Raw genomic sequence first — 17,564 nt, 5'->3', positions numbered from 1 at the left:
ATGGCCCTCACGCCAGGATTTCCAGAGCAGAGCCCCTGCCAGCTCCGTGGCAATCCCTTTCCCCAGCTCCTGGCAGCAGAACAGGCGCCTGATGCCGAGCCAGTGCCAGGTTGGCACCGTGCCCCCGACACAGCTGGGCCGCCACGGTCCCCACTGGGCTGGCAGTGACTCCACCCTCTCCAAAGCACATCCCTGGAGGTGCAGAGCCCGGTTTTCAAGGATCTGCCCTTTCCCAGGCCAGCTTTCCTCACCTCACCCCCACCTGAACTGCAGGAACTGAGCACTCCAAGCACAAACACAGACGCCCACCTTTACTATGCGTATTAATAAATATTCTTTATTTAAATTTTTGCACATTGCGCTTTAACATATTACATCCAAAACATTTTGCAAATGGATGTCTACTTTGTAAAATCTTATATTCAGCTCCTTGTCATTCTGTACAGAATTATAGGTACAACATTACTTTGCCACTAGTTTGCTTTTTTGTAAGTCTCACAGGAAGAGAAACATTGAATGAAAAGAGATGGCTTAAATTAGAAGAGAGGCTTGCACAGCTACTCAACTAAAGATACAAGCCTGGAGAAAGAACAAAATTAAGGAAATCACCTCCACCAGCCTCCCACCAAAAAAAAAAAAAACCAAGAAAAAAAAAGAATCACATTAATTTAAGATAAAATTTTGCCGTAAGTCACTAAATTAAGTTTGGAAGGAGAAGGCGCAGTAGTCATCTCGAGTTTCAGTGACAGACAGAGTTGGATTGGGTTCAGTTGGCTCCAGCTGTTGCCAGCCAGCTGTTGCAGACGGGCCCCTTGTGATCGTTGAGGCGACAGTACTTGTTGAACTTCTCCTTCAGGTGCTGCCGGTACTGCTCCCGGTTGCTGTAGAAAGACTTGTTGTTTGCCATGAAGGACTGGATTTCATCCTGGGAGATGAACAGTTCCTCGTCAGAAGTGCATTCTGACTCATCCTGCAACGAGAACAGGGATTTCAGAGCTCCAGCACTGCCCTCCTGTGCAGCACATCCGTCCCCAGCCTGCCCTGTCACACCAGCCCAAGTGCTGATCCGGACACCCGGCTCACACGCAGGGCTCTGCTGGGCTTGGGGTGAGAAGCAGCCACTTCAGTCATGAAATGGATGCAAATCAGCTTCAGTCTTAGCACATTCCCATGGGAAGAGGATGGATTTTATTAGAGGGTTTTGGGGAAAAGGTGGGGAAAGAAAAAGGAGAAAAAAAAGGAGGGGGGCGAGAGGGGAAAAAAAGGGGGAGGAAAGATGAAAAGAAAAAAGGAAGGAAAGAAAAGGAAAAAGTGGGGAAAGAAAGAGGGAAGGATCTAAGTAAGTGGAAGGAGAAGGAAAAGAGAGAGAAGAAAGCTGCCCAAGGAGCCTGCAGTGGGAAGTAACATTTGAGGCCTGAAGGCAGCAATAATGCCCACTCCATGTTAGGGAATAATGCAACCTTGACAATGAGCACTTACAACACAAGTTCTGTCACTGCATTCCAGTGACAATTTCTCCTCCTCTGCAAAGCATTCAATTATAAACTTCCCAGGGAATGTGCACAAGCAAACGAACACTGGGACTCAATTCCTTACTGGGAGTTGAGTTCTCAGCCCCACAGATTAAAGCAGGATGCTACAACCTAAAATTCAAAAGCAGTGGTTACTTACAAGGAGCTCCACTAAGCTTTTGGCACCTTTTCCAGTATCAGGGACAAGTGACATTTCTGTAGGTTCTGCAAACTGTGACACATTTTTCATATGCTCAAACCAAGGCAACTGCTGGCCGCTTTTGTCTGCGCTACAGCAGCTCTCAGCGTGTGTGTCTTTGGTCTTGTCGCGGTGAAACTCTGTGTGCATGAGATTTCCTGAGGTCTCTCTGCTACCTGCATCTGCCAGACAGCTTCCAAGTTTCTGAATCTGAAATGGAAAAGAGCCTGGAATGAACTGCCAGCGGTGCTTAACATGGAATATTCAAGTTTTAGCTGGAAGCAGAGGGAAAAGAAGGGAGTTCAAAGGAGAGCAAGGGTAGATACTTGTTTTTAAACGTGTGCATGGGGAGCTGGGGGTGGCACAGTCACTGAGGGTGAGTAAAAGTGCACATGCTTAGGAACACAGAAGACACTCCACCACAACCTACTCCAGGAAGGACTTCAGTTCCAAACCTTGGATGACAAGGGGACAGGAGACCCCTGTTACCCCATTTTCAGCATTAGTCTCAATCGAAATTTAAAATCCTTCTGTAACTACTTTCAAATGTAAGCACTTAGAGAAGCATCTGGCAGAGCCATGTTCCTTACGTGGTCATTCTCACACTTCAAAGCTTTACTTTTCTTTTTCTTCTTTTTGTTTTTGCCTTTTGTGTTACTCTCCTCTGCATTAGCCCAGCACTCCACGCAGCTATCTCCATCCTCCTCCTTGTCGTCGCAGCGATGGACACAGGCATCGTCCCCTGCAAAACACAGCCAAGTTTCTTCTGAGATGCTGCAGCTTTGGGGATATTAAAGCACTATTATCTTCTTCCCAAACCTACCATTTTCATCATGGTTGCAGATGCCCTCAGTGCAGGCCACGTCCGAGCCCTCCCGGGACCCCGTTTCGCTGCCCTCCATGCTTGAGGAATAGCCACAGTCGCTGCCAGTACAGTGTGGAGATAAACCTGAGACAGAGGCCAAAATTACTGCCATCTGTAGGAACTGCTGCACATTCTTTAGTTATGCCTCTAACAAGAAAGAATTCAGAGAACCCCAGACCAGTTTGGATTGGAAAGGTCCTTAAAAATCACCTCATTCCACCCCCCTGCCACGGGCAGGGAGTCCTTTTTAGAAACAGGTGACCACTGTTCACCCCATATATAGCAAATGCTTTTTAAAAATGAAAAGTAACGACATTTAACATACCTTTCTTGATTTTAGGTGAGCCTAATAAGGTACCACTACTAGGACAAGTGCAAGAAGTGCTTTCATTAGTAACAATTACTTCTACGCAGTTGTTGGCTTCTTCGGTGCTACCACAGGCTTTGCAGCTGCTTTCCGTGAAGTTTGAGTTCTCCTTCAAACAGAAACAAAAAACACTTGCAGGCACTGAAAGCAGCTCAGCCAGCACTTTTGTAAAGGATACTCTTTCCATGAGAAAAAGCAGCTGACACTGACTGATAACGGCATTGCTTAGAATTCTTCACAAGTACAACACAACTAAACAAAACCCCCATCAATTTACCTTGACCTACAGTCACAGCCCATTAAGGTCAGCCAAGAGATCCTGAATAATAATTGCACTTAAAGATTCCCCCCTCTCCAAAAATTCCATGGTAATTGCCTACAAGCAGCATTTGAATCCCCAGGCTCTAAGTGATCTTTAAGAAATGATAGCTGAAAAACAGTCTGGCATAACCTGAACCTCAGACTCAGGATTAAAAAAACCCCACCCCACCAAACCCCCAAAAGCTGAGGAGTTCCAGGTAAACACTTTACAAAGACTCTGCTCATCTGAAAAAGTATTAAATTCCACCAGCGACCAAAATCCAGTAAAACCCCTCAGGAATTCCACCATGGAGCAGTGACCTGATGGATGAAGCCCCAAAAAGCCCCAGCTATCCACATTTACCTTTGCCTGATTGATTTCCTTCTCTTCTGCTGCCTGCAGAGGAGCAGGAATCTCACACACACATTTATTTTTCCGTCTGTTCTTCCTCTTTTGGCGTTTCTTCTCTTGTTTAAGCTCTCTCACTCTTTCTTCTTCTGAAAACTCTTCACAGAGCTGTTCCAATCGACTGATGCCCTGCACTTTTTCCACAGCCATCTGTTTACAAGAGGTTAGATCTATTTATAGAAGTTATCACAATTCAAGCTTTTACATTTATAACAAAAGAAGGAGAACAGCCAGTAATGAAGTCCCAGTAAAACAACTACTGAGCACAGGAGAAAAATGCCCACCCAGATGCAGTCACTTGGTTTAGCTTGCTGGAAACTCAAGTGTGGGGGAGCTCTGTGTTGCACCTATGGCCCACAATCACAATTTTCAGTGAAGAGTTGCAGATCTTAATCCATTGTTGGATCCATGATACTCTGATCCTGCGGGAGTAAAAAAACTCCAAGAGCTAACCAGCTCAAGGTTCCACTATGATCTTTCCCAAACTGATTTTCCTCCTCCTTCTCTGGTGTTTTAGAGGTTTTTAGAGAGAGCAGTTATTATGAATGGAAGATAAACATAACAAAAAAGATCCATGTCATATAAACTGTTAATTAATATTAAGTATTGGTATATGTTAAAGGAGCCACATGGAGTTCTGTCTGAAGCTCAGGATCCCACAGGATCAGAGTGCATTTGGAACAAGCTGAATGCAAGTTAGCAACCGCTTCTGTAATTCAAAAGCACATCCTCCAATTTTACTCACAAACGCAATAAAAAGCTTTTGTAGCCTAAGCTACTTGAAACACAATCAGGTAGGAAGCCAGAAATAACTGAGAGTTAATAACACAGAAAGTTCAGTGTTCTGTAATGAAAGTAAAGCAAGCCTCAGTCTCTTCTATTCCAGGTTATCCCACATGGGAACACGCTCCAGCTGTGCTGTGCAGTGCATGGATGTCACACAACTGAACACTCTCAACACTCTTTACAGTGACAGTGGGCCCAGTTACTGCAGCAATTCGAACACAAGTTGGACAAAACTCGATGTTTTTACCTCAAAGCTCTTGCGTAAAGCATCAACGCCCAGGTAAAAGAGCATCTGCCACGTCTGCTCCTCAGCCCGCAGCTTCTGCCAGATCCGGTGCAACCTCTCGTAGAGGTGGATGCCCAGGCAGGTGAGAACCTCCTCCTGGGCTATGTCTATTGTCTTGGCGTGCCTCTCTCTGCGTCTGGGGGAAAGGGGAACCAAAGCAGAGCACTGTTAGAGCAGCTGGAAGCCAACCAAGGGATCAAAGCAGGGCTGAAGTGTTCTCTGTAGGTACAACTGCAGCTGTGTTTGCAGGAGCAGCCTGGCAGGGCTCTGCTGTGCTGCATGCAGATGCAAAATAGAAAGGACCAGGTCAAAGCCACCACTGTGAAGCAGCACTGTGCCTTGCCACCACTGACTTCAGGTGTCACACCCTGCTCTTCCTAGGAAGGATCAAGAGTTTAAATGCCAGAGATGCATTCTTTAGTGTCCTAAAATTTGCTGGAGTTCACAGCAATTATTTCACCATCAGTTAGCTCAAGCTGAATAAACACACAGGGAATTTTATACATTACTTACCGTGCAAAGTAAAAACATAATCTGTTCATTATCAAGCTGTTATCTATCAATCTGGTCAATCTATTAAGGGAAAACCATTATGAAAGGATTTACCCTCCTCATTAAACAGTTATGACTGAGCTTTAAAGGTATTGAGGTTGGAACTAGATGATCTTTAACGTCCCTTCCAACTCATTCTGATTCTCCAGTACTGAGCTCAGAATTGTACCTTTCACTGGAAGGTTTAAAGATGCTTAAAACAGGTTCAGAAATACGCAAATGGCAACAAAAACTCATCTGAACACTTGGCATTTGGCAAAACTCAACCAAGGTTCTCTTTCTATTTCGCATATTTGAACACCTCAGTGGACAAGCAGGCAGCTCTAGGGAGAGAACAACGAACTGCAAGACACTTGGCAACTTTTTTCTTCCAAAGCACAGGTGACACCTTCCAAGCGCTCTCTCCGAGCCTACATCAGTACAAATACTCACAGTCACGAGTTCATCACACAGCAAAGAGGCAAAAAGCCACTTTGGGCAAAGACATTGAAGAGTCAAATAAAGAAGCAAAGCGCTAGATAGCCCACTCTAGCCAATTACATACTCATACCCTCCTGCGAACTCGGGCTCGGCCCGGCCCAAGAGGTGCGCGATGAAGTCGGTCTCGCAGCACACGTGGATGTGGCGCTCGTGGGGGCAGCAGCGCAGCCCCTCGTACAGGGCAGCACAGTAGCCCTTCTCCTTGCTGCAGTCCAGCTCCCCGATCAGGATGTTGTAAGCACGCAGCACTTTGTTCTTGCAGTCGGTGCAAAACCTGCGGGACGGCACAGAGTCAGGCTCCCAACGCGCTGGGTAAGGGGGGACGCGTCGGAACTGGGGCACGGGAGGGCTGTGGTGCTTCAAAAAGTGTAATTATTGTAATAATATTTTGGCTCTTGTCCACCTAAATCGACTGTGAATTATCCCACCTATTCTGCATTACTACCCTGGAGATCAACTTCCATCCTCCGAAGTGAATCGCTGATTCGAAGGAATTCCTACCCAGAATTCAACTCAAAGATCAGAAACCTAACAGTGAACAAACAGTGCAAACCAGGGCAAAATCCCTCTCAAGCAACACATGCCACATCAGCTTATAGCAATTCTTTAAAGTGTACTCAAGTGAGTGATAAGAAATAAGGAAAAGTTTCCTCTGGTGCCTGCAGTACAAGAGCAATCTTTGTTTCCATTACAAACATATTCTGAATTATTAGATTGCTGTGCTGATGGCCAAATGAGGGTTATTTATAACACAACATACTCATTTTAAACATGTGACAGCTCATGTGTGACAAGAGTATACTTATAATTAAAATACAAGCAAATTAAGCTCATTCTATGTCATAAGAGGAGTAACCTTCAAGAGGCTACAAGATCTCTTGCTGGATGACTCTAAAAATGCAAGTCAGACAAGCTGCTCACATTTCAGCTCAGAAAGCTGGCTCTCCATGCCAGCTCTGGATGGTGTTTTTCCCTTTCCTAGTATCTCCAGCCACTTGACAGCACTAAGTCAAACATATTTTGCTGCTAGAGCTACGCTACCTGGCTGCTTTCTGTGGTGGAAGGAGAGAAAACAGCAGTATTGTTGCAGGTTAGCACCAGGAAGGCAGCCAAGCCAGTGTTTAATGTCACAGGAGATTAAAGTTATTTTGTTTCCAAAGTGTTATTTCCACAGCACCACCGCCCCCGCGCCCATCTGTGCCCCCACAGTTCATATCAGAACCTTGAGACTGCTGGAAATTAAAACTTTTCCATCAGCACAGCAGCTCCTGTGCACATGCAACTAATAATTCAGTGGCTTATTTCCGCCCTGCAAGAGACATTTAACAGCACAAGGCATAAAAGAGTGGTCTAAAACAGTGCTTTGAAGACAACACCAAGCCTAAAATCTGCTTGCACTAGCGCAGTTCACAGGATTTTGAAATGGCACACGCTCCCTGAAAGCCTAAAAACAGGCACAGCCCAAGAGCAGTGAAAGAGTGAATGAGTATACACAGTTTTGATACATTAAACTGTAAATCGTAATTTAATCCTAGTCAAAGAAATTAAGATGAGCAGCTAAGAGGTCAGAAGTTTCCACAGTTTCCCTCTCATTAAATACAAAGAATATTTCACCACCTTTGTCTCATCAACCATCCCAGTGCAGCCTGGCAAGGTCCCCCATCACCACCAAGCGGAGATCTTCAGTTTCACAAGAAAAAAAATCCTCTACATTTTGAACACTTGGATAAAACCACGTATTTCTCAAAAGAAAGCTGTGGTTTGTTCTTTTCCCATACCTGTGTTTCCGTAGATAGGTTTCTAATGTTTCTAGGAGACAGCTAGAGTCGATCAGAACTACTTCATCCCTGCATTCCTGGGACATGAGCTCCCACACATCCATCCAGCAACCCCTGCAAGGAAGGGAGAAACAAAACTGTTTGTGATCCTGGTGGGGGTCAGGACAGAAGCCCAGCAGAGCCTCATCCTTTACCTGACTGCTCCCTGGGAGGGTCCATAGCAGAAAATGATGCTACACTTGCTCTCTTTTCTCTTCCTGTCTTCTCTGTTTTTCTTAACTGCTCTTAACTTCTTTGAACTGAGTCTGCTACTGCTCCCTTCACTGTCACATAGTATTACCAAACATTTTTCAGACCTATAACGTATATATTATCAGCTAGTTATTTTTCCTAAACAAATCCTATGGAAAATGCTGCTCTGTTCTTTAATCTATTTTGAACTCTTTCTAGCTTCAGCCTTAACATCTATGAAAGTTTGGGTCAGACCTGAGATGCAAATTTCTGCTGTCCATGCTTATAACTAACCCAGGACTCATCACGACTTTTTAATGTTACAGCTGAAAACCAGTAGTGATTTTTAGAATATCACTTGAAGTACAAACACATACAAGTTTTAATACTTGTCAGCTGAAGACAATTTATTAAAATAACAAAAGAAAAAAGCAAACCAGAACCAAACAACTTCTACCATAAAAAACCATAAAACACCCTACATCAAATTTCAGAAATTTGTTACAAGAATACCAAAATAACTTTACAACACACGTTGGGATGTGAAAAAAGTGCATTAGAGAGCAACAAATGGACTTTAAATAACAAGCCACAGTTACCTACAGGCTTGTCTGCACTTGACACTTTATCAGAATGGTCATGTCTGTGTCATGGATACAACAGAGCAGGATAATGGGAAGAAACAGCCCCATTTCCTAATTAGAGGAGTTATCTGTGCTATCAACCAGTTTGCCAGGTCATAGGGCTTGCATTTTGGAGAGTTTCAAATGCTCCTGGAACCCCAAATGGAGCTGAGTAGCCAAAAGCCAGGCACAGACCGAGGACAGCAAGCAACCCTCGAGTGGCATTAGCTGCTTACATAACTCCTCTAATTAAACACACAGCTCCAACTCAAAGCCTTTTTTGTGTGCAGGAAAGGCCCAGCAGATGCAACTCATCTGAAGGAGTTCTTGTAAAGAAGTGCAGCAGGAGCTCTAGGCTGGTAAATGAAGTTTGTTCTGTGACAACTGGGCCTCCAAAGCCCAGCCAGAGCCTGTGTCCACTGCAGGCAGATTTATTTGGATTTATTTGGATTTGTATCTATACTGATACACTTCAGTCACTTCTGTACAGAACAGAGGGGTTTCAGCTGAGGAAAGGGGTGCAAGTCCTGTTTCTTGAGCAAACTGCACTGCTCACCCACAGGCCATGTTATCTGATAACCCCAAAGTTTTACCTGCAGAGTGTAAAATACTGCTCTTCCACATACACCCTATTCACCTGCCAGCATCCAAATACTAAGGGGATTTATTCCAGCATGAATTGAGGAAATAAAAGCAGCATTTTCCTCTCTACTCATTCAGCTTCAGAATTGTTCTACCTTGCCAAAGTGCTAACTGCAGGTTCCACAGCATATGTTCTCACACAGAAAAGCTTACTAAATATAAAAAAAAAAACCCAAAACCCACTTTCATAATGCTATGAATTTGCTTTATTTAAAAAAAAATATATATATACACCCCATACTCTCAGGATCTTGTGTAACGTAAGCTATAAACTAATTGTATGAAAAGCCTGTAACCAAAATATAGTAGAAGATAATGATTAGTCCCCACTATCCTCAAGCAGCACAAGTGAAAATCAAGTGTCAAATTCCACATGCCTGGTATCCCAGGGGATTTAACTAAACCCAGAGAGACTCCAATCTGCATAGAAAAATACATGTCCTGTAACTGGAAACCATGAGCAAGCTTTCACAGGTTGGAGGCTTAACCAGGAGCAGAACACAGCCGAGCAAAAAAGGTCCAGACAACTCCAATTGAGCCCAAGAGATTAATTTATTGGTCATTATATAAAAAAAAATTATAAAAGGAGCCACCCCACAAACAAGAATCCTCCCCAAAATCCACAACAGATTTACAGGGAGTGTTTTTCTGCTTAACCAGCTGGAATACATCATTTCAACTTCAAGACAGAGGCATATATGCATATTGTTCAGTGGTGTATTCAAAACGTGCTGTCACATTCCTGAGAAAATACATTTTATGGAGCTCCAGTTTTAACCATGCATCCAACCACAATAAAGCCTTGGTTAACAGTTGTGCAAGGCACTTTTAATAATCCCAAGCAAAATGAGGAATATTTATTTAGCACATACCCTTTGACCTCAGTGTGAGAAAATCTGCTGAGCAACCATTTTGGTCTAGAGCACAAAAACCAGTTTGTCTTTCTAGAGCACTGTTTATATCACAGTGCAGAAGCCATCCATGCCCTGAGCTTGCCCAAAACTCCTGGTGCTTCTCTTCCTCTCTCCCACGACTATTGAGGTCTGCCATAATCCAACTACTACTCTGGCAAACAGATCAGAGCATAAAAATTGATCTCAATGCTTAAAAATACATTACTTCCAATACTTTGCTTCCTCAAAATATTTGAATTGTTTGTTACACACAGACTTACCCCAAAGGTTTTGGTTTGTGTGTGTCCAGGGAGTGTAGTTGACACCTCTTGTTCTTCTTACTTTTGGGAATTGCATCAATCATGTCATTCAGTTTGGACCTATGGGGAAAAAAAATGTGAGGAACTTTGTATTCTCAAAACCTCTGGATAAGGTTACACTACCTCACTCTCCCCATCTCAATCTCCTCAACTTTGCACTAACCTTCCCTGCTTTTCCTGCTAACTGGAGCAAGAAGAATGAGCTGAAGCCAACTAGAAGGCCAAGGCACACTGTGCTGAACACTCACTGTTTGCTCTGCTGACAGCTGAGGAACTAATGGCACTGGGGTATTTATTGTGCTCACCAAGCCCAGAAGGTTTCACTTTCTCAGTTGTTACCTTTCTACCCAAGAGCAGAAAGAATTAATACTTTTATTTTTTTACATGCCAAGTAGTGAGGCAAACACTCTTCTTCCAGAGACCATGAAAACCCCCCAGTGCCTGTGTCAGATGAACGACTGAACATTAAATATTGGCATCTTTCAGCTGCAATCGTGGCACTGCAACTGGTGGTATCAAAGATTACATTTGCTTTTTTCCCAGTTTAGGCAACAAGTAGCTGGAATTCGTTGTGAAACAACATGGATGTTGAAGAGGAGAATGTACTGTGACAACTCAGCATCCCTGAGAAGGCAAAGGCACAGAGAGCGGGGATGGTGCGAGCAGCTCGCAGCCACTGACCCGTGCACGTAGAAGAGCGTGTAAAGCTTCTTGGCATCAGTCATGCAGCTGCGGGTGACCGAGAGCACCCCCTTGGGCCCCACGGTGAGGGGCTCCAGGGCAGGGTTCCCCGACTCCACGAGCTGGGAGAAGAGGCGCTCCACGCTGCGCCGGCAGCCCACGCACGGCACCAGCTGCGACAGCGCGCTCAGCACCTCCCGCGACGTCACCATCATGGCAATGTTCAGGTCCTGCTGCTTCAGCATGCTGTGTCTCTGCAAAAAACCCAACAAATTACTTCATTAAACATTTCTCCTCTGGTTTTTTTCTCCTCTTTGTTGCCTCCTTTTACCAGTCATCTCAGCAAATGCTGCTTCGGAATAAACGTCCTGACCGGGAAACCCTTTTTCTCCACCTCGGCACAGATGTTGTAGGAAAAGGTCTCACACACAGACTGCAAGTTTTCATCTTCTACTCACACTCATTCTGTCTTTGGCACGTGGAAAGGAAATTCATGAACGCTCGTTGGCATTTATGGAAATCTCATTTACAACCAAGTAGTTCTGCTCAGACCATGACAATTTAGCAGTATTTTTCCTGGAAGGCTAAATGCCCTTTCCCATTACAATCCTACTAGCTGGAATTAAAGAAAGCACACATTACTACACAGGGTGAAACCTTTGACTTCAGTAGTGAACATCCAAAGTCTGCTATTAATAGAACACTAATGAGAGCACCTTCTAATATTGCTTACATCGATAAACAGCTGTAGATGTGTCTCCTGGCCCCTGTGTCAAACACATCCAGGCACACGTCCTCACAAAAAGCACACACCCTTCTAGCCCTTCTGACTGCTGAATTACTGCCTTGGCTTTCAGCAGCACTGGAGTGCCACCAGCAGAGCTGGGCAGAGGAGAGAGTCCCTTCCTCACAGCCCAACACACAAACCCACACTTGGCATATCAGCACCACTGAGAGTGAGGGTCACTCTTCCCCAGTCGCACAAAGCACAGCTTGAGCTGTATCTGCACAGGGAATGTCATGCCACCACAGTATTTTCTGTATTATTGTCACACCACACCACTCAAACACTCCTAACGCACAAAAGACTTGTCACAACTTCTGGGGAAAGGAAAAAAAGACCACACAATACAGCAGAACTCAGCAATACATCAACTGAAAAAATAAAGTGTTTTCAGCTCCTTCTATGCAATATGGAAAGCAGAGGTACCATCAGGTAACATTTAAGGTTTGTGCTCTTAGAGGAAGGTCCATTAAATCATCTGCCAAGCAGTATCACTCTGCAATAACCCTCCTTCCTGTAATTAATTGCAGGAGTCACAGCAAAGCAGGAATGAGCTATTTTCACAACGCAGCTACACTTGGCATGCAGCACGTGTCTGCACTGCTGCTGTCAGCCTGAGTGAGGCTGTGCAACTCTGGCCCTTTGGACATCAAATGGCACGATTCTGCAGCTGCTACAGGTGTTAGGGTGCTACAGTTATTTGCCAGGATTTGGCAGATCAGTTTGTGTTACTGAAAAGGCAGTTCAAAACTACTTAGAAAAATAAAAATCAAGATGTATTCAGAAACTGTAGTTCCCATGGTGAGTTCTGAGCGCTCAGACACGCAGCAATTGCCTACAGACAAGACAACGTGCAATAAATGCTGTGGAATCCAGAGCACAACTGAACCCAGTGAGTGCACTTTGGTACCAATGTGTGATTGCTCCCAGGTGCTGACGTGTCTGAGGCACTCCAGGAGTCACAACCTCCTGGAGAAGCAGAAGCACAAACCTAAGGAAAGCAAAAATCTCACTTCTTAGGAAACATTATTTACCTGAATGAACTGTTTCAGTTGTGTGCTGTTATTCTGATGTCCATCGAGGTTCAGCACATTATCAGGAAATTCCATCACCATCTATACAAGAGAGGAAAAACAATTTAAAGAGGAGCTTTCAGACAAAAACCAACCAACCAACCAACCAAACAAAAAAAGCCAAACAGAGCACCAGTTGTTTTACTTTCCTGGGGGAAATAAGACTGAAATTATGTTAAATGCTCATTCTTTTCATTACTGGGGCTTGGGAAAGGATAAAAGTAACTGTTTCAGATAGTGAATGTTTCAGCAAAGTAATAAATGCTTCAGTAATATAATGTTCTAGAGGCAGTTTATAAATGGCAACTCTTAAATAGCTGTTAGAAAGCAAAAGTTGCTAAATGGACCATCAGTATTTATATTATAATCTACATGACTTGAGACCCTGCTTCAATTAAAAAAAAAAATATAGATACTTCAAAACACTGAGATCCAAATGGACCCAACAGCTTCACTCAATTTATTAGGCTCTGAGGAAACAGTCACAACAGTTTAATGACAGAGTCAACTCCTCCAAAGGCTAATTTCAAACCATATTAACCCAACAAGGTACTCCAAGGCATAGTTTGCTTTGTGTGATTGCAGCTGCAACTCTCAGGAGGCTCAAAGCAAAATGTTAAGCCTACAGAACAATGTGATTACTTGTAAGTAATTAATAACATTTCTTATCAAATTATGAGAAACAAAGAGGGCAATTTCTTGGGAGGGGGCAGGAATCAGTAACTTCCAAAAGTCCAAAAATCCAACTGTGCAATCATGGAGTAAAATGAAAGGAGCTAGAAATATGTGTAAAGCCTGGCTTAGCTCTCTTCTTTGTCCAAACAGAGAAATAGAGAATTTGTCAATATGAATTCTGAAAGGTCACTTTAAAATCTCAAAGACGAAATAACAACTTTGATTAATAACTCCAATGCAAATGAACACCAAATAAAACTGTCTGATTCATCCTTTTTCCTCCTTCCACCTTCCCTCAGCTGTCTAGGGAAGGCAGAATTCCCTGCTGTCTGCCTAATTGCCAACACTACCTCCAGAGAACTCACACACTCACTTTTCCAGGCACTGAACACCACTCCAAAATAAACCCCACTTCTCTGAGAACAAGGCACTATTTTGCTGTCCCATGTGCCCCAGTGTGAGCATTAGCACAGCTGCCTTATCTTTGTGCAGAGAAGTGCCACAGCCACTGCCAATCCTAACCCTCAGCTCCTTTTGCAGCTTCCCTTGCTCCTGATCCATCCACACCAAGCAGCTGCACCAGTTTCTGCTGCAGATTTACAGGTTTCCTACATCACTAATGTGGTGTTTCTGTGGGCCAGGAGCTACAAGCAAAAGTAAAAGCTCTATCTGCTAATAACAGAGACAAGAGATAAATCTGCCTAGTTTTCCCCCCTCACCTTCATCTCCCACTATCAGACAACACCCCGAGGTATTTGGTACAACAGAGCAAAAGAATCAAAGACTAAATTAATTCATGTGTCTGATGAGATTTTATTAAGTGGTTAAACATCAACCACCATCACACCCTGAACGGCAAGGGGAAAAAAAAAAAAATCCTGTAATACCACATCAAATGGAATGCCTTCTAGAAACCATAAAAGCTGCTTAAGAAATGAAAAGGGCTAAATATTGAAACCTCCTTTAATTTCTAGCTGAGCCAGAAGGAACAGGGAACTGTGGTGGTGAACAATCCACTCGGGGCAGCACCATCTCCCTGCACCTGAGCTGCTTCCTGGGCTACTACAAAGCAGCATCCCAGACTAGGAGCACATGGGCCATTCATTCCTAATTTGCAATCACTAATCCACTGATTCTAGATTTAAGGCACAGATTAACTCTTTTGTCTGACTAACAGGCACATTAGTCCCATTATTTTTAAAATCTGAGTTTTAAAAAAGGTCAACAGGAGCCAGTTACTATCAATAACCACCATCATTTTTTAAAGATAGTGCTGCAGATGTAAAATTCTGTTTCGAAGACAGCTGCATGTCTTGTAATAGCTCTCATTAAGTATTTAAAAAATAAATTATAGATGACAGACAAGGAAGCTCAGAGTTCATTCACTTGCTTCTGCAGGTTTTTTTTTTAATAAAAGCCTCCAGAAACCACCTAGAAATCCAAGTACCTTGTAACAACAGTAACAGAATGAAAAAAAAAAAAAATAGAATGGATCCAAGATAACATTTCTTCATGGTGAGGATGACTTGCACTTGCATAAATGCCTCTCCTCCAGATGGATATAAAACTGATCTACAGCCAGAGGACCCTTTCAATCATGAGGATGGTGTAAAAAGCAGAAGGGCAGCAACAACACAGTGCAATTATACAAAGTTTGGGCCTGGTGTTAAATTCTGGGACTAAACCACAAATGGAATTTTAGGTCTGCTGAAGTCATCTACCTGACGCCTGGTACAGCTGAATTTTCACTCTCAACCTATTACACACAACAAGAATAAGAAGAGCTTGGCAAGTCCACATGACACAAAGTAATGGGTAATTTTTATAGGGAGTCCAGGAAGGAAAAAACAAAACAAAACAAGAGAAATCCAAGAGCTTAAAACCACATGCAAAATGAAAGAGCAAAATAACTTTCAAGGTGTGGCCAAGACACCAAAAAACTCAAACTTACACTATTCCTGCACAGTGCTGGGTTTTCCAGGTCATCAACCCCTCTAGGAGAGGCAGATACTGCTTTGGACAACTTTAGGGGAAATTTTGCCTAATATACGAACACAGTTAACCAGAGAGAACCCAAAAATAATGATGATATTTGGTAAAGTAATAATATGCCACCATTCAAATTGATCAAAATTAAAATACAGCAATAAGACACTGTTCAAATGCAGCAAAACCAGATGGGGCCTGTCTGAAGACATTCAACAGTTTTGTTCTGGAAGGTGAAAGAATGGTTTGGGTTGCAAGGGACCTTGAAGATCATCCAGTTCCACCCCCCTGCCATGAGCAGGGACACCCTCCTTAGCTGATAAAACTCAGGGTGTCTTTCATTTTAAACATAAGGTTAAGAATTTAAATCACCCACATTTTATACCATTTAAAGTAACTAAAATTACTGTCCCACTGACAAGAGAAACCAAGTATGAATCATTAAGATACTAAATTACACTAAGTGCAATATTATTTTCAACACATTTTCATGCATTAAGAATTAAAACAAACAGCAACTGGCCAGTTAGAGAATTTTTTTTCCCATTTGTTCCGTGTTCTCCTACAATGCAATTTTTAAACCTTCCTCTAAACTCAAGAGAAGAAGGACCAGAGAGCCTCCAAGCTGCATTTAGTTGATTTCTCCACTGAATCTTCTGGAAACGGCAAAACCACCACGTTTTCCAATTCAGAGCAACACCCTGAAATGGGAACTCTCAGATTTGTTCAATTTCTGCAGACTCGATAACCCTGACTTCACGCCAAAGCTTTCGAAAATGCCTTTAGTCTTTTCTTGCCGGTTTAAGAGCAGAATAACCGCCGGTTTTAAGCCGGGGTTTAACGTTAACATGGCTCCCTTCCTTCCCAGCTGAAAAATGGCTTTGCTCCACCCTTGAGCACCGAGCCACGCTCGTGGCTCCAGCACAACTTGTGCACAGGCCCCGGCACGGCGATAACTCCCTCATTATGCGGTTCGCCTGCTTTTAGAGCCGGGCATCAGATAAAAAAAGTTGCCACATTCAGCTCTGTTAACCCCAAGTGTTGCAAAGTCCCAAAGATTAACGCTGCAGGAGCCCGAGGAGGAGCCAGCGAGGCCCGGCAGGAGGAAAGGCCCGGCCTGGGAATTGCAACACGCGGGAGGCGCCGGGACAGCGCGACGGGCCCGCGGGGACTCACCGTGAGGGTGTCATCGATGTAGAGGGGGATCTGCCTCTTCTCGAAGGGGAACTCCTCCTCGCCGTCCCGGCACACCGCCACCAGCCGCGCCATCGCTGCTGCTGCTGCCGCTTCCTCCCCGCTCCAGCCTGCGGGCGGCCCCGGCCGGAGGTAAACACCCGCCGCGCTTCCCCGCCACACTTTCACCAGCAGCCGGCACCCAGCCTGCGCTCCCCATCGCCTGATTCACCACGCCGAGCCCGGCCCACCCACCCCGCCGGGAGGGACCCGCGCGGGCCGGCAGCGGGCCGGGAATGCGGCAGGACACGGGCGGCGAGCAGGGGGACGGGGCGGGGGGAGCGCGGGCACAGCCGCGGGGGGATGGAGACCCCAGGGGGGGTGATGGAGAATCGAGTGGGGAGATGGAGCCCCGGGCGGGGATGGATCCTTCGGGGGGGAGGGGGGAGAGAGGGGGAGATGGAGACCTGGGAGGGGAGATGGAGCCCGCGGGGGAAAATGGAGCCGCCACGGGGAGATGGAGCCGCCGCCCCCCGCCCGCCACCGGCCCAGCGCGGCCGCCGGGACCCGCCCAGCCCGGCGCGGCTCTGCGGCTCCTCCGCCGCCCCCGAGCCGGGCGGGGGGAACCGCCGCCTGCCCAGCGCTGCCCCGGGCGCCTCACGGAGCGGCCCCGCCGCCTCCCCGCGGGCTGCAGCCCGGCTGCCCCGGCAGACCCACCCCTTCCTCCCGTTCCTGCCTGGCCTCGCCCGGGTCCCCATGCGGGGCTGCGATGGCGGGGAGCAGCCCGGCGGGGCGGGGGGGACCCCATGCTCCCGCTCCTCCCCTCGCCCCCCCGGGAGCGCTGCCCCGCGGCCCGGCGGGCCCTTACCGGCTGCTGGCGGCGCTGGGCGGCCCGGGCGCTGTGACAGGCGGGCGGCACCGCGGGTCCCGGAGCCGCCTCCTCCCTGCCC

General features: G+C 45.5%; 1 protein-coding gene across 2 annotated transcripts; it reads right to left on the bottom strand.

The window, feature by feature from the left end:
* Nucleotides 1–310: 310 nt before the first annotated feature.
* On the bottom strand, nucleotides 311–17,564 carry GGNBP2 (gametogenetin binding protein 2). 2 transcript variants are annotated; one of them, XM_082294722.1, is made up of 14 exons: nucleotides 17,483–17,564; nucleotides 16,618–16,745; nucleotides 12,742–12,822; nucleotides 10,924–11,177; nucleotides 10,204–10,302; nucleotides 7,534–7,647; nucleotides 5,820–6,029; nucleotides 4,685–4,859; nucleotides 3,607–3,801; nucleotides 2,901–3,051; nucleotides 2,534–2,659; nucleotides 2,301–2,452; nucleotides 1,672–1,920; nucleotides 311–970 (listed from the first exon to the last, which is right to left on the bottom strand). In XM_082294722.1, exons 2-14 carry the CDS (start codon nucleotides 16,708–16,710, stop codon nucleotides 767–769), a joined length of 2,103 nt encoding a protein of 700 aa, XP_082150848.1. In that variant the 5' UTR covers nucleotides 16,711–16,745; nucleotides 17,483–17,564; the 3' UTR covers nucleotides 311–766. The 2 variants fall into 2 exon arrangements, with proteins under 2 accessions (XP_082150848.1, XP_082150849.1); XM_082294723.1 differs by having other exon boundaries at nucleotides 5,826–6,029.

The sequence above is a fragment of the Coloeus monedula genome, assembly GCF_965178545.1.
Source record: "Coloeus monedula genome assembly, chromosome: 20".
NCBI classification, from domain to species: domain Eukaryota; kingdom Metazoa; phylum Chordata; class Aves; order Passeriformes; family Corvidae; genus Coloeus; species Coloeus monedula.
The sequence above is the reverse complement of the archived record's forward strand: the minus strand, read 5'-3'. Positions and strand labels throughout refer to the sequence as shown.

What these genes read in the sequence shown, in the direction of transcription:
- GGNBP2 (XM_082294722.1), bottom strand. Translation starts at nt 16,710, where the DNA reads ATGGCGCGGCTGGTGGCGGTGTGCCGGGACGGCGAGGAGGAGTTCCCC. An exon ending in CACAAACCAAAACCTTTGGG is followed by an intron (nt 7,648 to 10,203) that starts GTAAGTCTGTGT and finishes CCTTCCTTGCAG; the next exon opens with GGGTTGCTGGATGGATGTGT. An exon ending in TGAAGTGTGAGAATGACCAC is followed by an intron (nt 1,921 to 2,300) that starts GTAAGGAACATG and finishes TTTCCATTTCAG; the next exon opens with ATTCAGAAACTTGGAAGCTG.